At 44.3% G+C, this 27,927-nt stretch overlaps 1 protein-coding gene across 3 annotated transcripts; it reads right to left on the bottom strand.

Annotated features, from left to right (window-relative positions):
• Window positions 1–582: 582 nt before the first annotated feature.
• On the bottom strand, window positions 583–27,927 carry NUP188 (nucleoporin 188). Of its 3 annotated transcripts, none has more exons than XM_035341824.1 (44): window positions 27,876–27,927; window positions 25,819–25,873; window positions 25,146–25,219; window positions 24,493–24,577; window positions 23,958–24,038; window positions 23,453–23,497; window positions 22,743–22,835; window positions 22,485–22,604; window positions 21,855–22,066; window positions 20,978–21,092; window positions 20,283–20,483; window positions 19,492–19,581; window positions 18,866–18,931; window positions 18,216–18,335; window positions 17,577–17,703; window positions 17,301–17,456; window positions 16,841–16,967; window positions 16,146–16,233; window positions 15,981–16,057; window positions 15,689–15,803; window positions 15,227–15,347; window positions 14,934–15,000; window positions 14,376–14,501; window positions 13,533–13,666; window positions 13,024–13,130; window positions 12,028–12,234; window positions 11,255–11,424; window positions 10,833–10,902; window positions 10,206–10,273; window positions 9,793–9,988; window positions 9,300–9,377; window positions 8,852–8,937; window positions 8,284–8,429; window positions 6,940–7,121; window positions 6,410–6,610; window positions 5,650–5,742; window positions 5,261–5,419; window positions 4,751–4,888; window positions 4,220–4,294; window positions 3,304–3,513; window positions 2,428–2,559; window positions 2,225–2,295; window positions 1,659–1,788; window positions 583–1,434 (listed from the first exon to the last, which is right to left on the bottom strand). In XM_035341824.1, the coding sequence occupies exons 1-44, from the start codon at window positions 27,899–27,901 to the stop codon at window positions 1,264–1,266; spliced, it is 5,211 nt and encodes a 1,736-aa protein (XP_035197715.1). In that variant the 5' UTR covers window positions 27,902–27,927; the 3' UTR covers window positions 583–1,263. The 3 variants fall into 3 exon arrangements, with proteins under 3 accessions (XP_035197715.1, XP_035197712.1, XP_035197713.1); XM_035341821.1 differs by having other exon boundaries at window positions 14,376–14,504; window positions 27,876–27,901; XM_035341822.1 differs by having other exon boundaries at window positions 3,304–3,520; window positions 4,227–4,294; window positions 14,376–14,504; window positions 27,876–27,901.

Raw genomic sequence — 27,927 nt, 5'->3', positions numbered from 1 at the left:
CTTTAGGAAAGAACTAGTAGATCAGTAGCTCACAGCTACATTCAAATTTAATTTCTTACCTTAGAAAAGTCTGTCTAAATTTCAGGCTTTATTTTAAGCAGCAGTCACTGACCTTCTCATCCAGTCTCCATCACATGCTGAGCCTTGGAACCTTAAAGTTTGTTGATTAGCTTGAGGGAGAGACACAAGAGCACGACAGAACCTCGCTGTAAACACCTCCAAGCTGGAACCTGCACCCTCCCCAGCTGCTGCAACAGGTCTGTCAGCCCCTTGGAGCTACACACAGAGCAACCGGTGCTGATGGGCCACACGGGGTGCAGCAGCATCAGGCCTGAGGAGCAGGGATGCTTGTTTAAAACCTCCTGTGAGCTCCGCAACAGGAGAGTAAAGGAGTGGGTGTGGGAAAGCCAGAGGAATCAACCTGGGATTAGGAACTCTTGAAATGGTGTCTGGATTGTCACTCACAAGCCACAACTCACCGCTGTTAGCTGGTACTTGACTGACGCAGCAGAACTACTGCGCAGAAGAGGCAGAGCCTGGAGCTGCAGGCTGTGACACCCGGTACAAAACCACGGATCCAGCTGCTGTCTATAAAGGTTTTAATATCAGTATAAATAGGGCACAGTTACAAAAAATTGCAAGACTGGAGCAATGGAATTTGGACTTAAAAACCTTGAGTGAGGCCTTGCTCTTCAGAAACACACACAACACACAGACTGCAGGGTGGAGGGGAGGCGTGAGCACACATACACCATCTTGCCTTGAACCATTCAGTACAAAAATAGGAGTAGAAAGATGGTCTCTGAATTGCTGGCTGATCCCTAGGTTGTGCCTTAACTGGACTCTGACTGTGAGGGAGAGGCAGATTGCACCTTGTTAAGAGCAGAGTTAATGCCCAGAGGGAAGTCTGTCCCCTCTCTCCATCCAGCCACAGCTGCCCTGGCTGGGAGGTACGAGCTATAAAAATAAAGGTTTTGACTGTTCAGCACTTGTACCTGGGCCAGGACGCTCCAGCAGGTGGAGCGTGGGCTGCTCACTGCGGAGCCCCTCTCAGCTCTCCTTACATTCGCGCTGCTTCTGCACCGCAAGAGTTCAACGGGATCTCGCTGCTGCTGTTACAGCTCGGTTCACAACGCTGCCCGGACCAGGCCCCCCTCCCGCCCCAGTCCTCGTCACAAGCTCTGCCAACGGTGATGCTTTCTGTGGTGGACATGAATCTTTCTGGTGCAAGTCCTGCAAAGGGAGGCGGCGGCAGAATCAAATCTATCTCTGCACGTGCCGGACAAAGGCCTGCACGAGCTGAAACAAAGGCTCCTGCCCCTCAGGACCCAGCTTGGAGGCAGACTTTCCCTGGGGAGAGGGAAGGACCCCGCTGGCAGGTGAAGAGGGACCACCACGGCGGAAGTAACGAGACAGGCTGGAAAGCAGGGTACTCTGAAATCAGAAGCACACAACGAGTTAGGTTCTTCCAAGCACACATCCCTCTCCCCCCCTTAACAAGGTGGCCCAGGACCAGCCACCACCGTGTGCAGCCTCGGATACCTAAGGCTGTCGGCTCACGCAGGAGAACGGCCGTCCTGGGCTGCCCAGGACAACCAACCCCTCCCCACAAGACAAGTCAGAGTGAACAGTGACAAAGGACGGTACAAACTGCTCACCAGCTCAGAGCTGAGCTCCTGTTTCATTCGCTGCTTATCACGGGGATGCACAGCTGGGTCTCTCAAGTACCGCACGGCCTGGGAGATGAGCAGGTAGAAACAGTTTTCTATTGTAAACATGAGCAGAGACCTGTGCAAGGAAACGCAGATCAGCAGGAGCCAAACATTCTAGGATCAAGGTCACACACCCTTAGAAAGGCTTCGCCCACAGAGTACGTATGACAGAACGCTGCTGCACCTCAGATTTTGCTCAAGCAGTGATAGCCAAAAGCTATGGCCTAGAGTAGAAATCCCCTGTGGCCACAGGGAACTCTTGACTTAAATGTACTGGTAAAAAAGCTTTAAACAACTCTTCACCTGCATCTTCCGTGGCAGACTTAAAATGGGATGGCTTCACACAGCCTCCCCAGAAAATCCCTGCTTGCTCTGGACAGTCCCTGATGGGCTACCTGAACTCCTTCGACTCAGAATGAGAAGCTCTGAAGATACACAAATCTCAGTTCTGATCTGAGGAGCGCTGGGTGTTGCTCCTCAGCCATGACGAAATAAAAGAGCTAGAGACTTACTTGAGGGTTTTGGTTCCCTCTTGCATATTCAGCCCTGCAGCCTGAGGGAGAAGTTCCTTCTTCTTATCCAGCTGAGGGGAAAAAACATTAGAGACAGCAGATACAAAAGAGCAAATACTCCCACTCTTCAAAATATTAGTTGAACAAGTTCTCTGAGGTTACTGCAGCAGCTGTGCTTTCCCAAACAGAGAAACAGCAAGTACCTCTCCCAGCATGTTCAGGGCCACATTGACTGTGGCAAGGAGGGTCCCAAAGGAAGGCGCGACATCTGAATCAAAAGCTGGCGTGGTGAAACTCAAAACAAAGAGCACGTTGTACTCAGCAAGGTCCAGTGACTGTGGAGGAAAGGAAAGAGGAGTGAATGACCCTTGAGGTCACGAGTATGCTACTGTCATGGTAACAGGAGTATTTAGTCCCTGTATCATACTTTTTGTATGAAAGCACTGAGGTCACTTCCCAAATCTCAAGCTGCCAGAACAGCAGAGTGCTCTGCAGAGTGCTGCACACGCGGACTGTACAGCTCTGCTCGCATGCATGAGCGGAGCCATACAGCTCCCAGGCTGTAGCTGTGTAGCCTGCCACTCGGTGGCAAGCTGAAGTAATGACTGCTTCCAGGCTGTTTACAGAAGCCCAGGTAAAAGTAACCTGCAGGCAGGAGAAGGAAAAGGAAGCCAAAAGAAAGCAGCAAGACACCGCCAGATTCAAGGATTACACCTTGCTTGTCTGCACTTGGAGACCAGCCACTAGGTCACACCTACACAGGAGGACAAGAGGTGACCTTCTCTGAAGACTGGCACGCTGAGCACACAAACCCAGCTGGGTTACTGGGCTGCTGCACTAAGGCTGCGTGTTCACAGCGTTGTGCAGGCCACACCAAGCTTTTTTTTTTTCAGACCAGTGCCTGATAACTAAGGGGAAATCCTTGTGCCCCACTCTCCTGCTTTGTGCAGCAGCACAGCAGGCAGCGAGGTCACTGTCTCAAGCAGGACAGGCTGTGTCGCACTTCACGGACCCAGAATATCACTTGGGATGCTGGAAGCTTCCCCAGCCGGGTGGCAGCATCTCTCCTCTTTCTCTACCTGATCAAGGAGTATCTGGCAGACATCGGGGGTGAAATGGCGCAGGGCAGCAAGAGATTTGCTGAGGATCTTCAAGAGGCTGTACTGCACCATAAGCAGCGCCTTCTGCTCCGCTGCCTCTGACTCAGGGCTGGGATGTTTGGAAGAGGCTTGGGGATTACGCTGCACTTGTGGAGTCACACTTGATGGAAGGGAGTCACCATTTTTCGTCTGTAGAGAAAGAAAAAACTGTGTCTTGGATACAGGCATGGTTGTTTTGCACTAAGACTGATGCTTTCAGGGAAAAAAAATGCCACAAACAAAAGGAATGAGGAAATAAGGCACCCAAACTCCGTCCCCTGATAGAAGCATGAGAATCTGCACCCAGTGTGCATCGGGGGGAGGCACTGAATTCTAGGGGGGCTGCTGCAGAGGCTGTTCAGATCTCACATTCTGGGCAAGGAACCCCTAATCATCACACACCAAGCCTTAGCCATGCTGAAACAGCACAGCAGTAGCAATCCATTGCCTCCACCTCATATTCAACAAAGGATTCTCCAAGAACAAGAGCTCTATCTCTTAACCAAATTAAACCACATCAAGGACACCACATCAGTAGCGTCTTAATTAATGGCCTACAGAACACTCCAGCAATGCAGCTTTCCTGCTGCAGTGTAGGCAGCTCTAAAACGATAACAGCACCACTCAAACACAGGCTGCTGTTTCTTAAGGACTGCCTTTACACAGTACAGAGTTTTTAAAGTCTAGACAATCATTTGAAGATTTTTTTTGCTATGCAAAGACGCAAATCCTAGCTATTGGTGATTGTTAGTAATCGCCACCAGGAACAGAGCCTGGATATTGTATAGTATTTGTCACTTAACAGGGAGCATAGGTGCCCAACACTCCTCACTTGGTTTAGGATCCCCGTCCTCACCTGGAGGTAATGCTGGAGCATTTTGCGGCTGTGCAGGAGGGAGGTACAGGCCTGACACAGGTAACACAGATTCACCTGAAATAAATAAGATGAGGGAGAAACCTCGTGAAAGATCAAATCCCATCCTTTCATTGCCATTGGTGGAAACCAGAAAAGCCAGTTAAACAGAACAGTCTGACCATAAAAAATCACTGCAGCCTCTAGATTTCCCAGTATTTTCTCTGAGTCACCTGGCACTGGGAACTGAGAGTCAGACATAAAATTCCCCAAGTCACTTTTACAAGCTACCATCTCTGTCCCCACTCATCTTTTTGTTTACCGAATGTTGGGTCAGGACCTAACACCTGTCCTTGCTCAATTCAGGACAAGGTAGAGGTCTTCGTGTTACAGAACAGACACCTAAATGACCTCAGTGATAATTCCTACTAAAAGAGCGTAATAAAAAGGAGGTAAAGTGCCACTTTCTCTTACCGCATCCAACCTCCTGCACTCCAGCACAATTATTATCTACAGCAGTATCCCGACTCCTACCTGCGTGTCCCTCATAAGCTGCGGCAGGTGGAAATGCCACTCCTTTGTGAAATTTGAGAGCTGGAGAATGAAGCCAACAGTGTGATCAGCCTCTTCTAGACAGGCCAAACTCTGCACTGTCCGTACTGCATTCAGGCACTGGAAAGGACAGAGAAGTACATCAGAACAGTGACAGCTAAAGCAGGGAGTCCATTCCCTCCTCTAGAAGGAAAAGCTGAAGATGCAGAGATCTGCCCTTAAGGACAGAGAATGCTTTCATGGAAGTAGTCACACAGCACATGGGTCAGAGACTCTGAGCACTTTATATTCTTCCATCACAACAACCATCCCTTGCCTCACCGTATGACTTGCAGGCTTCTCGCCTTCTCCCATTATTTAATAATTCCTACTGCAAATCCTTCTGAGACAGGAGCAATGTCATTTCAATGCTTCTACAGTTTCTGACACATTTCCACTGCTGTCGCATCAGAGAAGCCAAGCGAGCCATCACAGAGGAAGTACGTGACAAACCTGAAGGATCCTCTCCTGATGGACACCAACGAAGTCCATTGCTTCCGTCAGGAAGTTGTATCTCAGCGTCTTAAGCAGACGCTCCATCAGGGACATGGAGAGACGGTAAACACCAGACCAAGAGGGAGCATCCAAAGACTTTCGAGATGAAGCAGATGTCTGAAGAAAACAGATGTAACAACAAATGACTTATTTAAACTGCCGCCCAGCGTGGCACATGCCACAACTCCTTCCCTTCATTTTGGAAGCCTCCACGTTCCAGAGGAGCTGCTGTCTTCCTGCACCCTGAGGGCTCCTCTCCAGCCACAGCCTGCAAGGCAGAGCAGGGCAAGCTCTCCTGGCACATTCCCACAAGCTCTCCTGGCACCTTCCCACCCAGAAGCACCCACCTGAATGGCTCCATTACTGCTGAGCTGGTACACGCTCAGGAGGGGGAGGCAGACACTCTGTGTGACACCAGCTCCAGCCACTGCTGCTGCTCCCTACAGGGCACAGAACAAACCACCATTAAGATCTGTATGCATCTCCCCTAAGAAGAAAGAATACTTCTGCATCGCGTATTTCTGCCCTTTGCACTGCTACCACCCTTTTAGAGAACCCACATCACACATATGTCTATATTGTTAAAAATTCAGTATCAAGAAAAACACCACTGTTCTGCCAGTAAAATCTCATCTGCATTAACTGTGCTATGACCTCTCTTCCTGTATCATCTGATTCGGTAAATACCCAATCTTTGAAAAGAGATGGTTTTGGAATTACCTTGCTTTCACCTTAAGTCCTACAGAAAGTTGAATTTGTGATAGATAAATAACGTTTTATTGCAACTAATGAGAAAGCAGGTTCCAACACTTAATACTGCTTTAAATAGCTGGGATAATTTGCATTGCAAAAGAATAAATTCAGTGAAAGTGCCTGCTCTAAATTACAGGTCTGCTCTGGCTGGCTCAGCTTGTCCATCCGAGACACATCACTATCTAGAACAAGGCAAACTAAGCAGGCATACAAACAGGACCTACTGCTTGCCAGCCTCTAAAAATCCCTTTAAGTACAGAACATTGTTCAGCTGCAACGCAGACAGAATAACGAGATAGATGGCTCCAATTAACGATGTATAGCTCTGTGCTTTCATTTCTCAGCATATCTCACCTGTTGCGTCCTTGCTAAAGTCAGCAGTAAATGTAATGAGGCCTCTGTGAAGTGAAGGTTCTGCTTAACTCTCAGACTGATCTCCAAAGCAGCAAAAATAGTAGGAAGTACAGGGACTTTCCTAGTTATCTGTAGCCAGTAGTCTCCATCTTCATCAGCTTCACAGAGCTCTTTTGCCAGATGCAGACCCAAAACACATACCTGGAAAGGAGAACAAGGTGTAGGCTTGGCATGCACACAAAGAAAGAAGTACATCTTGAAAGCATTTCACAAGATGAAATAAAGCTCAATCATTCTCAGAATCATAAATTAAGGCACCTGGTGTCCCTTATACTCTGCAAAATTCCTCACTCTAATAGCAATTGTGACAATGTTTCTGGGGGCAGATCTGAAGGCAAGGCAGCAACAGTCAATTTCCCAGGCTAAGTGCTGAAAAGCCATGGAATAATTCTCAGGGAGAAACTGACAAAGCTTCCTTTGGAGGCAGCAGGCTCCAAAAGTTGTTCCAAACATACACAGAACACAATTACCCCATCTCGCTGGTCCTTGTGTTTAACCCGGGAGACATCATCTGTTTCCATGATGTCCTTGTCATCTGCAGCATCTCCCAGGGTCAGACTGTGCCGAGTCTGATCAAACAGGGCAATGACCTCGTCTTGGAGTGTTTCACACACGCTGAGCACCAGCTGGGAGTACTGTGGGATCTCATTCACTGTGACATACACGGGGGAGACAACAGTTAACACCCAATCCTTGTACTTAGGTTTCCAGTTTAACTGATAACATCATTGGTACACTTTCCTTGGAGGCAGTATTTACTGTTTTCATTTCAAAACCTACAAGACAGGTTGCCAGCAACTGTAACTAGGTTAGACAATTAAACCTAGGAGGATGTAGTCAGCGATAAGATTACCACCTGAATAATAAAAACCATAGTTTTCCCAAGAAGTCATAGAAGTTCATGACATTTCAAAGCACAAACAAGTACTACTATGGACAGATTACTCCGTAGCTTCTCACTACAGCATTTCTTACCCACTTCTCCAGACTGCTGGTGCCAGCCCATGCATGCAGCCTATGTTCCACGAGTCATGTAAGTACTACATTCTCATCGAAACCATTAGAGGAAATTGCACCACCTTTTACCACCATTATTGAAAATTCAAATTCATCAGCAAGAAAAATGATTTAAAAATAAAGTAGTTCTCCTCTTTACTTATTTTCTGAAAGATACGGGCTTGCAGTGCCCAAGCAGTGGGACAAGGACTACACTCAGGTAAGCTGATGCACTCCTCAACACCACAAGTGCCTTTATTGCACAGCACAGAGAAATAGTGCCCAGATTTCACTGAGAGTCTTCAAGTAGTACTGCAGTGTCAAGTGTCCCACAAATGACTTGAGTAACGACCAAACCAGTTTCTCCATTTTTTAACAAAATGTACCCTTGTAAGGTTTTCTTGCGTTTTGCATAATTTGTTATCTCTAACTAGAAATTGACATCAGGACTTAAGCTCTACATTCAGCCTGTGAGATGGCGTTACTGAGGTGCGCCTACCACACCTGCCAAGCTAGTTTCACAAACACGCAGGAATCCTATCTTCATCTCTATCAAACCGATCAAATGCAGGGGTTATGGTGGGGAAAGACAAGACAAGGGAAGACATGCATATTGTGACCAATAAAACTAAAACTAGCTAAAACAAATCAGAAAAAAAGCAGAGTCCCAGAGGCTTATCTACTTTTTCTCACTTGTTTTAGCTGGTCAACATCCTGCTCTACAGCGAGCATCACACACATACTGGAAACACGACAGCGTTAGGGTGTATTCAGCCATGGCAGCCCTGCTCTTGACGCTTGTACATACACCACCTCACCTGTCATCTCCTTCATTTGCAGCACAGTGATAAGAGCTGAGAACACTTTGGCTTTTGTTTTCTCCATCATCTGCTGATCTGCCTGTAGTATTCCCTCCAGAATCTGCGTCAAGGAGCTTATGATTTTATCCACAGAACCCAACTCGCTGACAACAAAAAGGGAGAGCTCTTCAGATTAGACAGGATCCCTCAATAAATATATTGGCTCAACTGAGCTGTGTGGATCATAGGTTCTATGAGTCACACAAATAAACACAGTTCCTCCAAGCAAACTTTAAGTCACTACTTGGATCTCACTGAAGACATTCCACAACACAGTCAGAATGCAGGACTATCACAAAAGCTTTTTGATACACTTTTCACCAGCAAGCAGGAAGCCAAACCATACATTTATTGCTACAAGTTCTTTCAGCTGCAAACTACAGGTATTTGCCATCCCAAAAGAAAAGTCCATGATAACGCATCAATTTCCTCCCCAAATCACTAAGGGGAGCTCACTAGAACAAAACACAATCTCCTAAGCTTTTACATTTAGCAGTGGCTAATAACGATCCATGCAAACACCTACCTCTTCCACTGCTTCAGCAGGATCAGAAGAAGGGTACATAGCATAGACCCCAGCTGCAGACAGGATACCGACATGGGAACTAGAAGCTAAGAAGAAACATTGCAAGAGTTAGAGGTGCCACTAGTTACATACTGCAAATGCTCAGCCCAGTGCTCAAATGCAGAAACGCTCAGCATCGCCAATGGCCAGGCTGGATCTTCAGCAGCTACCAGCACCAGGGGACCAGTCAGGACCCTCTGCAGGGTCACCCACTGATGACAAGAACGGCACGTAGCACATAAAGATTTATAAGACGCTCATCAATTCAGGAGAAAGACTTTGTTTCAGCCCAGTTTCACCAGCTCTGAAACAACCTACAATGGCAAGCAACTGCAGAAACAGAATTCCTCATAATATAGAGGAGATGAGCAATTGGGAAATTCAAGAACTAAGAGGAACAGGCACCTACCAAAACCTTGGTCCCATTTAGCACATCCAGAAACAATTGCTGATGAACCGCAGAATCAGTCAGATGCATTATATCTGCCTAAGAACCACAAAGATACAAAGATTAGTCACATATAACAAAAGATACACACTTTTTCCAGTCTAACACCATTGTACTGTTTCGTTACTTTAAGAATTCAGCAAATTTTGTACCTGCTGCATGACACAATTTTACAGAACTCACTGAAGTACATGAACAAAGTCAGCAATGGCTAATTTCCCTAGCGGGGTACCCCTCCCTCACTTGACTCAACAAAATCTAAGTAATTCTGTAAACCTGAAGAGAATTGCTATAAAAATCATACACTAATTTCCCTCTGCTGAGGGTACAATGCTTGTACCAACTTGTGCATTTTTCAGTGTGGGCTAGTTAGCCCTCAGAAGCTGACACTGTGTTATTCGAAGTGTTAATTTCAGATTATTGTGAGAGATAAAAGTACAAGGGGAGCTCTTACATGGCTAGTAGAAATAATGAGCAGCATCCTCCAGGCTGAGATCAGCATTTGATATTCTGTCACGGAGGCACAGCTGCTACCCTCTGTCTCTGCCACATGATATGCCAGTAACTTCACATACTCTGACCAATAACCAAAGCGCTTTTTGTCGGAGAAATTCTTCAGCGTGTCTTTCAGCGACTGATCCAGTGAGCCCCTGACCAAATCAAGAGCATAAGATCAGCATGTTAAAGGGAAGTTACGTTCAGAAAAACAAACTCAGTGGGAGAAAACTACTAAAATGTTATTCAGCAATGACTGTAGTATGTGCACTTATTTCACAGTGAATTTTAATGAATACTGTATGTTCTTATTCCAGCATACAAGGAAAGTAGTAACATTCTCGCCTAGAGGAGGGACTACCAGAGACTCACTTGACAACATAGTAGATCTCCAAGCAGATGATTTTCATGATTAATGCACAGGTGTCCAAGACACTGAGCTGCAAAGACCAAAAAAAAAAAAAAAAAGCAAAATCTGAGCACTCTGCTCCGAGGAGTGAGTGGAACGCTGATTTAGCCCTACCCACCCACTCGCAGTGACTGATCATCCAGTTTTGCAGGAGACTTGTTTCTCCCAGGATAGGAATAGTTCTGTCACCTGACCAAAGAGCGGTGAGGATAAGGCAAGATTGCTGGGTTCAAAGCAGCAGTCAAACCGAGTGAGAGCACAGGCTCTTCATAATGAAGGGGGAAACTCCCACGGAAAAGAACGCAAAGAACCTAATCAATTCCTCTGGGATACCAGCTAGCCTGAGGTGTGCCTTAAGAAAGATCTTTTATCAAACAGCACACACGGTATGGATACACGGATACACTACATACACCTTCCAAAGGGTGTTAACACAGATGCCAGACAGCGCATGCTTCAACTGCTGCAAGGTGTTTAGATCAGTTGATCACGCTTCTGTTTAGAAAGCTGCGAGCACAAAGAGCCACAGCCACACTCAGAAGCCCCCTATGGGAACATGCATGTATTCAAAACGAAGGTAGTTCATTCACCTCTGACGTTTCTGAAGGTGGAGGAAGGGTCCCGAACAGTGGATTGGTCAAATTTTCCCAAAACTTTGGCCTAAAAGATACATGCAGAAGTAGTTATCAGTTATCTCCCCCACACCACATGCCCAGAAGCATTCTGACTGTTCCAAATGTCACAGAAAATACCCCTTAGTGCACAGCTATATAATTTTACATTTCCAAAAGAAACAGAACAACATATATTTGCTTCTGAACACACACATATGGGCTTCTCATTTTCTCTCCCCAGAGACAGTACAGGTCAAGTTCAGAGCCCACAAACTGCACACTCTTACCAAGACTTGCAAAGACTAGGACACAATTGGCCCTGAAAAGTCTGATGAACCCAAGAAAAAGTGGTATGGAAAAAAGGCAGCAAAATGTGCTGTAGGAAAACAACAACTCACTTTGTCCTCAGAACCAGCATGGCACTATCTCGGCGGTCCTGCCACAGGGCATGCAGGAAGGCAATGGCAGCACGATGCAAGAGGGGCGGGCACCAGTACCTCTCCTGTTGTTTGGAGTCTATCAGCTCTAAGACTACTTGGAGGCAACTCCACTCCCCTAAGCTGAACTCCTAAAGCAAAAGGAAATGAGAGAGGTTACAGCTCCACAATGCAGGCACCTATTAAAGCGGAATGTGCTCAGCTCCACTCAAACCATACACACACAAATAAATCTTGAGTATGTGATGCAGAGATAAGCTTTGTAAATGACTACAAGGAACATGTCACAGCAGAGAACCAACTGTATATTTTAGGGGTATAAAAAATGAGCTAAGCTAAGACTTGGTAAGACCAAGTGCCTTAAAAAAGGTCCCAACCCAAGACAACCTTCAACTGCAACACACCAGAAACTGAGTGGGTGTTCTGGAAAACTGCTACCACACTGTCAGAGTCAAGAGAGAAAGTCACAGGGATCCGTACTGACCCAGCACGGATGATCTTACACTAACTCACTATCTTCCTTGAAAACTGGGGAAAGCTGGTCTTTAGGGAAAAGTGCAGCTGGGACAGCAGCACATCCATTCATGGCAAGCACCTGCTGCATTTACTTTTACATTAGCCACATCAGGCTACATGTAGGACCTATTGCATTTTAGAGACCTATGCCATAAGACTCCAAGGAATACTCCAATAAAAGACTAGCGAGTCCCCCAGGCAAATATTTGCTGTTCTACCTTTGACCCATCACTGCCATCCTTGACTTCCAAGTTCAGGAACAGTTCAATGAGTCCAGGCTGTGTCTCCACTGCAACTGTAAGGAATTCCAGTATCATGACCTTAATACGCATGTCCTCAATCTTGCTCTGCAGGCGGGTGAGGAAGGCATCACGGATCGCAGCAGCATCACTACCAAGACAGGCGTAAACAGACATGGGAGCAACCTGCAAAAGGAAAAAAAAATCAAATCAGAAAAAAGGATTACTTCTCTATCCATAAAGGTGACCCACATTTTAAATCGGAACTCCAAAATGTTTGACACTGAATCTAGGAATATACATAAGGGAACTCAAAAGTAACAGTTATAGTCATTAAGAGGGAAGAATCTTGCAAAGTGATCCAAATGTTCTTCCTTGTCAATTTTGCTTTATCTCTCATCTGTTTGTAAGGGAGACCAGAAAGGACAAAGAAAACAGATTTTGAATGATGCTTCTTGAAATTAAAAAGACATGGATTTAAACACTTAAATAGAACTGCAAATACATTCTAAGAAGTATAAGCAGCCAAAAAGAGCATGTCTGACAGGCAAAGTTGAAAGCTCCCATTAAAAAACTTAAATAAAACCCACTTCTAGTAAACGTTCAATTTAAGGAATTAAATTTAAGGTGTAGAAACTATATCTGAGAACGTAACTTGAGAAAGCCTTTCAAAAAAGTGAAAATAGGTCAACTGGAGGTGAAAATACTTTGCAGAAAACACCCCACTCATGTGAAAACTCTCATCGAGATGCAGAGAGACTCCTGAAACAGCAGAGTATTGTGTTAAAAAAACTAAGGGCTCTTTATGCGATGCTTTATGTGCTCTAATATACAGCATTCAGTCCACACTACCTTCAAATGACTTGCACTAAGCTCCCAGATACAAACAAGCCTGAAATTATCTTGAAAGAATTTCAGTGGTGGAATCAGTCACAAGGGGAGAAGGCAAAAGAGCCCTTGTGAGGCTCGTCTTACCGTAGCCAGTCGCTTGAGCAGCTGGATGGCCAGGCGTGGAAGTGCAGGGTCGTGCTTGTGGTAGATGTATTTGGCCAAGACCGCAATAAGGTTGTTTCCCTGAGCACCTGAATAGAACAGTTAAAACCAAAGAGAAGAAGCTGCAGTAAGATGCAACTATTTAACAGCACTACTTTCATAACAGAAGGTGAGAATTAGGTCAGTCTTCCAGAAGACCAAGGCTGGGGCCCATTCAGAGGTACTAATGGCAGATGACTTACTATATTCTGTAACCATGCCCATCCTATTACAAAGCAGCAAAAAATTAACCAAGTTTCCTTAATACTTAGGAAGCTGCCTAGTGGAGAAGAATGCCTCAGAGGATGGAGAATGGGCCTCCTCCCATCACTAGAAAGCACCTTTTAGAACCATCAAAAACTCTAATACTGTTTGTCATGAGAAACACACTGACTCTTTGCACATAACATAAACCACAGCTTCCCAGGCCATCCCCACAAAGAAATACATACCATGCTGAGTAAGGGCCTGCTCTAACGGAGACACCACGCTGGAGGGGGGCTTCAGCCGTATGACGTTATTGGTAACCGAGAATGCCAGCTTAACTGTTTGTATCAGCAGTTGACCTTGGCCTTGGGTCTCATCACTGCGTTTCAAAAACGAAAAAGGAATAGCGTCAACAACTGTCATTTGTTATTTGTACAACATTCAAAGAGGAAATTCCATGCTCTTGTCAGTCACAGGTTGTAAGACATTTTCACTCACTGTCATGTCACCACGTAACAGCTGCTGAAATAAAAACCCCAACACAGACCTTCTAACAACCTTCCAAGAAAGGGGGCCTACAGGAAAGCTGGGGAGGGACTCCTAACAGACAGTTTTGTAATAGGACAAGGAGTAATGGTTTTCAACTAAAAGTGGGTAGATTTAAATCAGATGTGAGGAAGAAATTCTTTACTCCGAGGGTGGTGAGTCACGGGAACAGGTTGCCCAGGGAAGCTGTGGATGCCCCATCCCTGGAAGTGTTCAACGCTAGGCTGGATGGGGCTTTGGGCAACCTGGTCTGGTGGGACATGTCCCTGCCCAGGCAGGGGGTTGGAATTACATGATCTTTAAGGTCCCTTCCGACCCAAACCATTCTATGATTCTATAACCGCCCAAAATGGAGAGCATGTAGTAAAGACTACACATGGATCTGTAACAGATAAGGCTTGCTCCTCCTGAACATACAAGACAGGCTCCCATGGATAGTCACTGTGCTGATCCTCTGTTAAGTACAATCCAGTTAAAGCTACATCTCAAATATTATCTGTTGCTTCTTCCCTCACACTACCAAAATAAGAGACAAAACTCACCTACTGGGCTGGGAAGCCATTACCATATCGATAGTGTCCACGCCGATTCCCATGATGTTAATGACAGCTTGCCCTGCTTCAGTGTTGGCCAGGCTGAAGATGCACAAGGACTGAAGGCTAGGGGCACTGCTGGGAGACACAAACAACGCAGGACATCATCACATCATCACATGCAGTATTTCCCCACCTACCAATTAGTAAACTACCATAAAGTAACCTCTTAATTTCTACACCCCTGCCAGCTCCTGCTTGATTCTTCCTTCTTTCTTCAGAGTGGATATACCAAATAGGAAAGTGGATGGCAGTCCATCCCACAAAATATATTCTCTCTTTCTTCATCAGGTATTATAAAAACCAATGTGCTTCACTGTGTCCCTAATCTTTCTCTATCTTTCCCGTACTCAGTAATGCAGAAAAGCACCGCCATCTGCTCTACGCATGCCTGCCCTTTCTCTCCTAGTAACTTACAACCAAAAACTGAAACAAAAAGATAGTGACACAGCCCTCCCGCACTGTAAGCCAGGCTACTGCAGATGTGAAACCCGTCACCCATCTTACCTGCTCCGAGGATCCATTTCAGGGCATAAATTCAGTATAGCATGAATCAACTGCAGAATAAGGCATCCTGAAACAGAGAATGGACTACTCAGTTTTCAGGAAAATCTGTTGCCTACTCTGTAATACTTCCAAACAAATCGCAGCATCTAGCAATAATGATAAATGCACAAAGCAAATCTTAAATATCTGCTAGAAAAGGTATGATAAGAAGTGGGAAAAAATCACAAATTCTCTCCAGTAAGATAGGTGATCCTCTTTAATCTCTTCACTTTCTCCCCCTCAAATATCCTTACCAATTTTCTCTCTCACTCCATGAGAGTTATAACGCCATTTGTGGTAATTTGGTAACATCTCCTTCAGGACAAACACAATGCAGGGCACAAGTCCTTGGCTCTGGGTGCTACCAAGTTGTCCCTAGGAGAAAGAGAAATGTTAACATGTTAACTTTCCCCTTCTGGTTAAAAGAACATGAAATCTTTGGTAGGAAGATAAGTCATTAAAGCATGAGAAAACCACTGAGCACAACACAGATTTACCAGCTACTTTTATTCTCTTGTAGATCAGATGAATCAAAGCTGGTTTTTGAAACAACCACAGAAAGCACGAACAGTAGCATGGAAGGAAGTGTCAACCAGCGATTACTCATACAGACCCATTGCCCAGGGGATGCCAGACACCGCTCTACTTCACTTTCCTATTGTAACTTTCTACAGCTACAGCTGACTTCACAAGCAGACCGCTCCAGAAGCACTCACCCGGACGAGAGTTGTGATCAGGTTCAGGAAGGAGATGGTAACGCTGTACTCCCCTTGAGGCTGTTCGATGCTCATCAACAGGTTTCCATAGCCCCCAGCATTCATTCCCTCTGCACTGTGAAATGAGCAAGAGGGTTTGTTGTATGGATAGTGGGATTTTGACATGAGTGAGAGATGTTGGAAGCACAGATACCACAAACCTCAGATTTCACACTGGCAAAAAGGTCTTACACCATGAACAATTCAGGCCAAAAAAAAAAAAAAGCTGGGGTTGGGGGGAGGACATGAATACCTAATCATGTGATTCATACTGGACACTGGATTGGCAACAAACGGCAAGAACCCCGTATGGTGAAGGTCAGTCCAAACCTGCAAAAGAAACAGTAGAGATACTCCCTCTCATTCACATATACATGTCTACTCGTTCTCAGACCTAGAAAGCCCAGAAGGTTCTTACCTTGGCTGGCATCCGAGCAGCCAGAACTGTCAAGCAATTGACACAAGAAGCAATAACATCCACAGGGGGAGAGATTACAGTTGTTAGCCTGGGAAAGAGAAATATTATGCATAAAATGCACTGCCATCTGTGACCTAGCCTATCTGCTGCCCTTGTGATTCAAAAAGCATTTCCCTCACTGAAGTACGCAAGCACAAAACCTACACTCTGGTGCAGACACCAGTCTGCACCAGAGTCTAGACTTGACACCCCTCCCTCATCACTGAATCAGATCAATTTACTGCAAGAAGCAAGGCTCATAAGGCAGCAGGCTGTCCCAGTGAACAATGACTATCCAGCAAATTGACTGGGGGGATAGTTAGTAAGTGTAGCTCTTTTATCACCTGGAAGTTACTGCTCTAATTGTATGCTTTATTCCCCTTTCATGTAAGCAGAGTTGCCAACAAAAAAGCCTTTAAATGGATAAACTTGTACAATTCATAAAGAAGTGAAAGAGGGATCATTCTGCTGCATCAAAGCATTCAGCAGTGTGTAGCCAGAACAGTCCTTACTGAACAGCTGCCTCGGGGAGCTGAAGCACTGAGATGCACTTCTTTCAAATCTTTTGGCAAAACAGGTAATTAACTCTTCTTCCAGCTCACTGTACCTTCTCGGGTACTCTGCTGTTAATGACTCCATGCTGGTCAGTGACTTACCTCTGCAGCAGCATGTAGATTCGCGATGTGATCGGCAGAAGGCAATCTGCTATCGACACATCAGTGCTGATGACTTTATGAACCAGATCGATGATGGGCTTCACCCTCTGGCAATGCTGAATCACATCTGCGTAAAGAAAACTAACATCAGAATGCAAAAATCATACTTACGCAGCAAAGAAACTTAGAACAAAACGCATTAATCTTATCATACATCCTCTGGATTGTTCCACATACCAAAAATCAGTTATTTCTTGTATCTCAGCTAATCTCACTGCGAGCTCTTGGCCTTCTGCAGTGAGTTATCATAATTTAAAACACACACAAACACACCCAGGTTTCTGGGAGACTACTCCAAGCTCTTCCAGAAGTACTCAGAGCTGCTCAATCTTGCTGTTAACCTCAAGTTGATACCAAAGAACAATTATTTACTCTCTTTTATACTCCCAGCCTATCTCACCTGCTGTCGAAACAACATGGAGCAGCATTTCAATCTCACAGGTAAACAGCGTCCAGCTGCTGTACGAATACTCCCATCGTACCAAATAAGCTCGATCATCCAGCATCACTTGGCCCACTGTTCCCTGAGGTATCCGCAGATTTGTCTGACCTAGTCCTAAAGATTGAAGAAGGAAATGAAATCGAGCCACAAGTTTCCCCATGAGTTAGAAAACAGGTAAAGAACTAAATTCCCCAAAACACCTGAATAAGAAAAGGTTAAGTGCAGCTTCCTTACCGAGAGGATAGAGGAGCTTTGGAGCCTGTCTTCGCCAAAGCGTGCCATCTTCGTGAGAGATCACATCAGGAGGTTTATGCTTGTACAGTTCAATATAAAAGGACATTTTATCCAGGAAACTGTATACCTGCGTAGAGAAAGAGCTTAATACAGCCGAAGAGCCAGACCCTCTTAAAAATTAATCAGCGAGGTCATTTCCAGGAAAATGCAAGTTTTCCTTATGTAGACAATATCCTTCTAATATGTCAACCCTACTAAAACATTTGATGGTTCACAGGCCCAGACAAGTCTGATCTAATGAATCAGGAACTTCTTACAAGTACAATAAGCCCTGAAAGGTTAGATAGAATTTATCTATTTTTTTTTAGAATTAATGGCTGATTTTTTTTAGAATTAGTGGCTGAATTTATCTTCAGCCATTGGAGTTGGAGAGTTTACTAAAGGCCAGAAAACAGTACCCTGCAACAGCAAAGTATTTAAAAGGTGCCCAGTCTTAGATAACAGACAAAAGCTTTTATCAAAGATTGTAAATGAGATATGCACTTATAGTGGAAAGAGAATCACACAGCATTATCACATAACATGTTAACCCTGTCTTGAAATAAATCATCTCCCAAAACTCCAAGAGAGATCCTGTACCTTTTTTGCAGTAGATTTATCTGACACAAGGGCTTGGAGCAGCTGAAGGAGAGGAGTAAAAAGATGGGGGAACATCCCACACACACTGTCCAGGATAATGCCCAGACCTGCAGTCGGTTCCTGGTGGTAGAAAGAGAAAACAAATGTCTTATTGTTACAAAGAAATGATAAAACTTTCTCGGTATAGCATAAGGATATAGCTCCTTTTTAAGTTGTACGTTTGACATTAATCATGCACAAAAGTATCACTCCAGTCCTTGTACAGACTAAAGCATGAGGCATTGTGCAAGTATAAGGCAAGAAGTAAGACTAATGCATTACACATCATCCTATTTCTGTAACAACAACAAAATAAGCATGATGCTTTTGCCAGCAGTTAGTTCAATCTTTGCAATCCCAGCCCTGGTTTAAACTATCACCTATATTAAAACTTGTTCCAGTATCCTTCAAGAGTAAAGCCAAGGATGTACCTAAAAGGCAGGAAAGGGCAAAGGTAAATCAAAGGTAGATACAAACGAACACTGGCTCCTCAGGGCCTTCTAAAAACAAGCTAACTAAATACTATCAGCCTGTTCTTTTCCTAAAAAGGAATCTTTTATCAGGTCTTTGTTATAAGCAAGGTAGGTCAAAGAAGTTGCCAGCACACTCACCGTCTTCCAGAAGAGCTGAGGAATGCTGGAAGCCGCCAGAACTTCACACGCAGCATCAGTTATATCCTTCAAAAGAAGAGAGGAAAGAGAAGTTAACATTTAACTTTACATAGAGGGTTCACATCCCAAACAAATTCTGTCACATCTTTGGAGTTTAAGTTTCTGTGCTTACTAGCTAAGATGGAACTAATTCCCCTAGTCAGAACAGATGGAAACACCCCCCATGCAAAAACTCCGACGACATCGCAAGTCTAATGCCATGCTCCTCATCAAGGAGTGGACTGGCCGGGACAAACATGCCCATTAAATCTGCAGAAGCCTATATGACGTCTTCTTAAACTTAAAAGCTGAGGATGTATTATTTCCATTGCTTTGCACATAACACAGCAACAACTAGTTTCAAATCCATAGGACTTCCAAGGGCGAGATATGCTATGTTTCATTATTAATCAGCAAACACCTCTGAAGACTGGTTTGCACAATGCAAATTGAGCCAGTCTTTTAGATCTAAATCACAAAGTTTGCTCTTTCAAATGAAGCATTAAAATTTAACAAAAGTAACTAGCATCACTTATGAAAAGTTCTATCATATTCGGTAACAGATGAAATGAGTGTTGGATGCTTACCTGCTGATTGCCCAACGTATGTAACTCCAGTGATGTCAGGACAAAGGAAAGAAGCCCATAAATACACATACAAGCTGTGCTGACAGTACACTGGGAAGAAAGAATACACAAGACCATCAGAAGAAAGATTATGAATTACAGAGCACACTGTGTAACGGTACTTAGTCTCCTTTACAAAACGTGGGCACCTCTGAGTAACTGTCTCTTTTGTACTTCCTTGCTGCAGTCAGCAAAGGGGGCAATAAAATAGGAAGCAGTCACCACTGAAGCCACACACAACACAAAATATTTCACTGAACTGAGAAATTTTTCACTGCTTCTACCATTATCATTAAAAACACCTTCAAAACACAGGAAAAAAAAAAAACAATCATTTCTGGGAAAAAAGAAAGATTTGCTTTCACTGGTTTCTGCCTACAAAGTCATTTACCCTCTCACACTGTGTTGTCTCATGAAACCATATACTGAGAACAGTGCAGGGTTAGAGCAGCTAGTACTCAAGACCTACACTAGCAAGTACACCTATGGAGGCAAATGAAAAAATGTGACTGGTCTACTCTGTTCAAATGAGATACAGCTCCTCAACTTAAAATCTGTTTAGTATCAGTTTGATTTCTACTCTTAGCTGAAAAAAGGTGGTATGACAAAACATGCTCTATTGCACGCTCTGGTTCAAACCAGATTTAGTTTGCAAGAACTTTGGCTCAAAATCATCCACCTCCCAAGATACCTTTACATCATTAGTAGTTAAGAGCCTTTAAGAGCTTACAGAGATGACTGTAAGAACTCACATTATTGCCCCCACTGCTCAATGATTGCAAAAGTTTTGTCAGATACTGGAACACATTCAGCTGGATAGCATTGCTGCCCATTCTCCTGATAACGTTTGTTGATTCCTCTGGGTTTATGGTATGACGGAGCAGCGCCCAAGCCAAAAGCACTGGAGCATGATGTGGGACATCTCCCAGCTGCAGCAGCTGACTGTCCATTTCCTGCACAGAGACGAGAGCAAGACAAGTGAGATCCTATGAAAGCAGCTCATGTTCAGCAATGTATTGCACCCTCCTGCTAACAGTCAGCTTTCTCTTGCAGATAATTATTTCAAATATGCAACTGACCAAATTATACAGTTGCAGTCTTGGTCTGGTTTTGTGTGTGGTTTACTGACTTACAGCCTCAGATGTCCTCTGTCCTACTAGCCCTGATGCTGGAAATCTTTCGTTTCACTCCCTTCTCGTGGCCTACTTCCCTATGCACACCTTTCTTTAGAGAAAGGCCCAAAATAATCAAGCAAATATAAGTGGGAAGAGAATTAATCTCTTTCTTATTTGTCCCAAATCGTTATGTGGATGTTAGCTCTTCCATTTGGTCAACAAACATGACGACCAGCTACTTACACATACAATCTTTTTAACAGCACTGCTCAGGTAACCAGAGTAAGTTCTATATAGTTAAGCCAAACGGGGTTATTCTGCTACTGCTTTACCTGGTGCATATGTGAACTATTGGCTAATTTGTGCTCCTCTGTCCTATCATCCAAAGCTCGTTCATGGAGGGCGTCAATTTCCATGCCTTCCACCAGGATAAGAGCACTAAAGTAGCTGCAAGCAGGAAAGGGAAAAAAATCAAGTAGGTTAGACCCTTTATTTAAGAATTCAGTTTTAAAAAAGACATTGATAAATGGTCAAAGAACATCCTTTAGTTTGCATGGGTTCAGCTGGTTTTTGAAGCAGTAAGAAATTAAGATGAAATTAACAGCAGGTAATCCAAATTTTGTCTTCAAATGCTAGTATGTGACAGATTAAAATCTTCAAAACTACCATTCCTGGCTGAACAGGCAAAAAAGTCTCTGGAATTAGAAGACAGCTTTTCCACCTTTGAAATTCTTTACCACCCACCAGGATTTTCATTCCTTCTGGCTGCAGCTTATGTCCCACAAAGCAAAATGAAGACATTATTGCCACTTGTGCAAGCAGACCCACGATACCTTGTGCTGAGGCAACACAGTTAACAGTACGGGGCTAACCTCTGTGCAGGCAGCAGCCAGCCTCTGAGCACAGGACTGGGAAGATGCAGCTTCACTTTACCACTAGACCATCTAAGAACAAGTGGAACTGTCTTCATTGCCATTCACACCAGAGACAGCTAGCTTAAAGCTAGTATATGGATGCCTCTCTATTGTGCAATCACACTTTTATTTTGCCACGAACTTCCAATGTGACCAGAAAATATATTTCACCTTCATCACAATTAGCTTAGCTGTAAAAAGTCGCGATTTTAAGAGGCAACAGAAAGAATTATAAAATATTTTTTTTGCTGAGGAAAATTGTTCTGCACTCACTTCACAAATACACTTCACTTACCCGATACGATCCACCAGGTGATCCATGCTCTCATCTACCAAGTGTCTGTTGGTTTGCCTAGTGCCGAACCCCTGTTCTTTGAACATCTTCGCAAATTCTAGAAGATCATCTGGTCCCATTTCAAAGTATGCATAGTAGAGGAAGATGACTTCCAGCAGCATGGACTGCTCACGGAGGCATTGCACAAACCAGCGAGAAACCTGACGCTCTGTCTGCACAAGAAAAAGTCCTCCTGTCATACACGAAGCTCACAGATCAGTCAGAGCAATGAGAAACCAAGACATGTTGAAGCTTTTCAAAGTTTGCACAGCCAGTGATTTGCACCAACTGCAAGAAAAGCCACTATAAATACAGAGTTTACTGATGCAAAGAGATCGTAAAGAGCTGCACAGAAACGGATCTGCTAGCCTAGTGCTGTCAACAGATTTCTTACAAGGACGATTATGTTCCGAACAACTCACTTTGTTTCTGAGCAAAAGTGTGTTCTGCTACGGAGAAAACAATTTCTATATTTCTTGGACCACGAGAACCATCCATTCTAACTGCATCTGCACATACATGTCTTCCAACACACTATAATTCAGGAAAGACTTTATAAGCTTGATAAAGAACAGTACGAAAAAAAAATACCATGAGATTTCCATGTGTTTCCCATGTAGGAGCTTCTGCTTTGTACAGTTCTTCATACTGCTTCCGGTAATTAGGAATTAGTTCCTTTTCCAACTTTTCGACACACTGGAAGTATTGCGCCTTAAATAAATCAAGAAATTAACTTTTCACATGCACACCTATGCACTTCGTACAATCACAGCTGGACAACTTCTATGCAACTTAAATATTCAGCCTATTTCAATGACACCACATCCAGGAGAAGGTTCCTGTACTCACTGTATAAGGGTGCCTCTCGTCCTGAAAATAAGTGAGTAGATGGAGGACACAGCGCAGAATGCAGATCCTCTCTTCGTAGTAATAGTCAGCAAGCTGGAAATATAAAACATCACCAATATCAGTTTGGTGTTGTGTCCACCTCCCGTTCACCTTCCTGCCCCACACACAGCCAAAGCCCTTAGCACTAGAACACGTGGGGCTCAACACTCTCACAGACGGAGTTTCAACTAAGCAGTTTTAAGTTATCTGAAAAAAAAAATACTTAATTAACTTTACAGAATTCAATAAAAAATGCCCATAGGGACATGTCTATAATTACATTGCTAAGTGAGAAAACTCAGAAAAAGAATGCAAAAAGATACAGAGGTCACCTCCCATTCTTAATCTTCAGTGATCTCTACCAGCTGTGATCATCGCTCTCTATTTCAGAGTCGTCACTTCAGATAGCAACACGTAAGCCTACAAGCTTTGGAAAATGTGGGAGCATGCATCTGACCAGCTAATTTCCCTGACATTAAGCCTACAATCTCCTTTCCATAGCAACTATTAACACTGCTCAAATATATACATGTGTCCATCCCTATTTCAGAGGCATCTTCTAAGATTTGTTCGTTATATGAAGGAATACTTCAATCATTCCGAGGTTTCTGAATCCATAGAAATAAAGTTGGTTCTCAGACCAATAGAAAATACAAACGGAAGTGACTAACCTTCAGCATCAGAGCCTGACTCTGCCTTTCATCCTGAAGAACTGTCTAAAGCAAACCACAACAAAATAAACAATTATTTACTGCAGAAACATCGACTGACAAAACGTTCACAAAAAAAGACTGAAAGAAATGAGAGAATTTTTCTGTTTCTTTCAGAAAGACAGATTCCAAAAGCACAAAGCTAAAACATTCATTAGTAGCTATCTGTTCATCTCCACTTGTTCTCCATTACAAATCTGTAGCGTTGCTGTATTCCAGTGACAGAGAAAGAAGCTGAATCCCTGCAGAGAGATCCAAGCAGGAAGAGGTACCAGAACGTTAGGCTTGAATATCTGCTATCGCATTTCTGTAAAGTGGCACTTGAGCATTGCAGGATCAGAGAAGAATAACTACAAAGCCATTTCCAAGTCGGAACTTGGGCTTGCATATGACCATAATTCATCAACAAATTACTGGTACTAAGGAGAGATGCGGAGCGAACAGAAAATAAATGGGAGCTATGGACCTTCAGGGAGTCTCTTGTTCCTCTGTAATCTTCTTGAAGATAACACTGTAACAACTGCACACTCTGCTCTTCATCCAAACCCTGAAAAAAAGAGAGATGCTCTGAAGTGAATAAAAGGCAAGTGAATTAATTTAAGACAGAGATTCTCTCCAAATACTCAGGCAGCCTTTCTCTTCAGAATAATTAATTTCCCAGATACACCAATAGAAATTTTTTACTTTTCAGGGTGACACTTGTTCAAGTTAGCACTTCCATTTAAAGAAAAATATATAAGCTTTGATGCCATTTAGATGTAGCCAGTTTAACTTCAGTGAAAGGAGCACAACAGTCATTTAAAAGGGCCAGTAACAACTGTAAAAAACGTTGCCCTAGAGCTCCTATGGGTACTTGTAACATCCTTTAGATTATTTTTAACTGAGAGAAACTTAAGTTTGCCTCTATTCAACATCAAGAAGCTGACTTAAATAACAGAATCCCAACAACAATGCAATCCAAGTGCAGGGATAAAAACAATCAGGATAGCATCTTCACTCACCAAAAACTTGCTGACCCTCAGACCCAGTTCTTTTAGTGGAGCAGCCACATCTTTATCAGCTTTTATTTTTTCTGCTGAAGTTGTACTTAAGAAAAAAAAAAATCATTGTTAAAAATGGAGCAACACCAAGGAATGAGCTGAAGAGGCTTAATTTCAAAGCTCTCAATTTTATCAGTTTGAACTTGACACTTTTTTTTCCTCTCAGTGGCCTTTCAATACTTCATACAGCACTATTCAGTAATCTTCCTACCAGATAATACTCAACAATGTTCACTATCATTTCTTCAATCTTTCCCAGTGAGAGAGTCTGGTTATCTTTCCTGCATGACTGAGTGTCAAGAGGAGTCAATTCTCTGCAGGCTGCACACCTGTACTTGATCACCGCATCCCAACAGAGGCAAGGGTTAAGAGCTACTTGACATTGTTAATGAGAGCAGAAACCGCTGTTACTTCTTTCTGGTCTTTATTTCATGCCACAAAATGTTATTTGGATTAAGTACTTTCTACTGTTATTCCTCTCCAGAAATCTCAAGTCAGGCAAGAGAGTAAAAATCTCTTTTTATGTAATTAGAGAGAAACATTCAACATGTTCCTCCACTTAGTAGTAGATCGTGCTTTAAAGGTTAATTTCTAAATTCAGGCAATTACCATACCTCGGAGGTTTGTAGTATGAAAGTCCCTCTAACAACCTCTGCCAGTGCTTGTTCAGTTCTGCTGCAATCTGTGCCTGGAAAGAGAACCAAATACTATTGAACAGACTCCTCAACATCCACCACTGAGTATCAGATTTGTTCAATTTAAGTGAAGCAAAGACATTCCACCACCAAAACCAGACAAGAACACAAGGCAAACAACAACAGCATCTATGATTCAGACTGATTCAAGGTGCATATTGCTTGAGAAAGCTTGCTGCCTTGCCTAATATTGGGAAGGGAGAGGAAAGGAGGCAACGGACTAGGTTCAGATACATTTGCATTTCCAACCTCTGGGCACGTTCTTGAAAGCACGGGCTCCGTCCCAGAAAATAAGGAAGCAGGCTGTACCACTCATGAATACCCCAGACCAGTCAGTCTAGAAAGTAGCACTTGTGTCCACTCCAGAAAGGGCACCAGCTTTTCACATACACCCTTCCAGGCAGCAGTTCATGAAGCAGCTATAAACAAGGAGTGGAAGAATAAACAAGTAGCGGCGAAAGAACAACAAAAATCGCACCAAGGAAAAGGGAAAAGCAGCAAAACTCATATTCAAGCTGATGTACAAATGATGTATTTGTCCACAGAGTCCACTCAGTGACAGGCAAACCTGCTTAGCATGACATGGACTTACTGGTTCTCTTAAAGCTGATCTCCCCAGGAGAATTGTACACAATTCTCTGCTGCTCCTGTAAAAAAAAAAGGTGGAGAGCGCTTTAATAATCAACACCAACTCAGGTTTCAATTTAGCGTGCACCTTTTCAAACTTGCTGTTATTTCAGAGATTACAATGCAACGTAAGCTGTAAGAAAAATTAATTAAAGGGCATTAGTTTTTAGTTGAGCAGTTTCAGATATGCCAGAAGAACCCAGGAAAGACCTAAAGAGAGTGACTGCTATTATAACAAAACTTGTAAACTCATATCAAAGTACAATACTTCTATCAGCTCAGTCTGATCTTCCTACTTCTACGTTTGGGGGTTATTAAAAGAAACTCAATTAAAGTACAGAACAATTAAATTACAGAACAATTTATTCAGTTTCGTTTGATGCCATACTCCACACAAATTCTTCTTCAACGCTTTCCACCTTCACTCAAAGCGGAGTATAAAACTGGGTGAAGTGAAAGAACGCAACACTTTTCCCTAGGGAAGAATATTTGCCTCTGCTCTTCAAAATATTTATCCTGAGCTCGTTGTTTCTTCCTGCTTGCCGAGAAATTTGTAGAAAAACCAATCTGTGCTAAAATGTAAGGATCAAATCTGCTCCCTAGCACATACATCTAGGAAGGTTAGTCTCCCTACAAAAGCTCTGCAAAGGAGAAAAAAGACTAAGGAGAGAAAAGACTGTCTATGACAGCAAGCCCACTCATTAACTCGTCTTTAGATTGGCAGCACTGAAATAACTCCCTGTGGCAGTGTAAGTCACCTGGCACTTTGGACACACGGTGCCATTTCGGTGGCTTATAAGACCTACCGTTCTTATTACAGCTGTCAACATCATTTCTTCCCCCGAATTCCTCGCCAGAGGCACCTCCCTGTGGGAGAGCTACAGGACCTCTCCTGAGCTAGGGGTGCAGGCTCCCCAGCACACCCAAAGTGCTGGAAGGCCACAGAATTTTACCAAGAACGTCTCTACAGGACAGAGCAGCAGCCTAGCGGAGCCAGCCCTTGCTCTTCCTTCCTAACCTGTGATTACAACAGACCAGTGCTCGTTGCCAGACTGTTAATTGGACTCCTTAATTGGACTCCGAGGAAGCTGAGGAAGGAAAGCTCTCTGGGTGTGAGGTAACAGTGGTGCTCTTGTCCCGTTAGGAGGCATTATTTTAGTAAAAATGAGGCATCTAGGGACAAACTAGTCTAAAAATGCCACAATAAATGTCAAAAAGCAAACAAAGGCACTACTCTAAAGCGATCTCTGAAGCAGGGGTTTATCAAATAGCTTCCTTTATACATCTTCCACACCTCTGCTATTTGGGTTTCATAGTCGCAGCTCTCCAAAAAGCGAGAAGCCAAGTTCTGAACACCATGCTCTCCGTGAGGACTGCTCCGCACCAAGACCTGACGGGCTTTTTGCACCAACCACCAACTCAGCCCAGCAGCTGAAGCTTTTAAATAGCAGTGCTACTTAAAACTCCGTCTTTTACGGTACCGCAGGGCAGAAGAACCACAAAGCTCTAAAAATAGAAATCACTAGTAACACTCGCTGGCTGTTTTGGACAATAAAGCCTCAACCCGCTGCAGGAGAGCATGGAGAGCTTTGGCACTGGAGCCTAACAGGGAGCGCCCCGGCCGTGACGGGACCTCCTCGGACACCCCCCACAGGAGGCTCCCCGCAGCCCCCCGCTCCCTCAGGGGGGCCCTGAGGCGAGGGGCGGGTGCGGGGCCAGGCTGCAAGGGGCGGGGCCATGCCACACATGGAGGGGCGGAGCCGGCCCGCTGGGGCGTGGCCTCGCCACTCTGGGGGCGCGACCATGCCGCAGGGGGCGTGGCCAAGCAGCACGAAGGGGCGTGGCCATGCCGGCGCGGGCCCCGCGCCCGTTAACCCTCCCCTCGCCGCTCGCCCCCCCCCCCCCCTCTCCGCCGCTTCCCCCCTCGCCCCCTTCCCTCTCAGCGAGCGCGCGCGCGCGCAGCACCGGCCCCCTCTCCCGCCCCCCCCCCCATTGCCGCCGCCGCCGCCGCCGTCCCCGCACCTCGCGCACAGCCCGCCCGCCGCCATCTTCGCTCCCCTCTCACGTGACCCGC

Source organism: Oxyura jamaicensis, chromosome 17 (genome assembly GCF_011077185.1).
Source record: "Oxyura jamaicensis isolate SHBP4307 breed ruddy duck chromosome 17, BPBGC_Ojam_1.0, whole genome shotgun sequence".
Lineage (NCBI taxonomy): Eukaryota > Metazoa > Chordata > Aves > Anseriformes > Anatidae > Oxyura > Oxyura jamaicensis.
The sequence above is the reverse complement of the archived record's forward strand: the minus strand, read 5'-3'. Positions and strand labels throughout refer to the sequence as shown.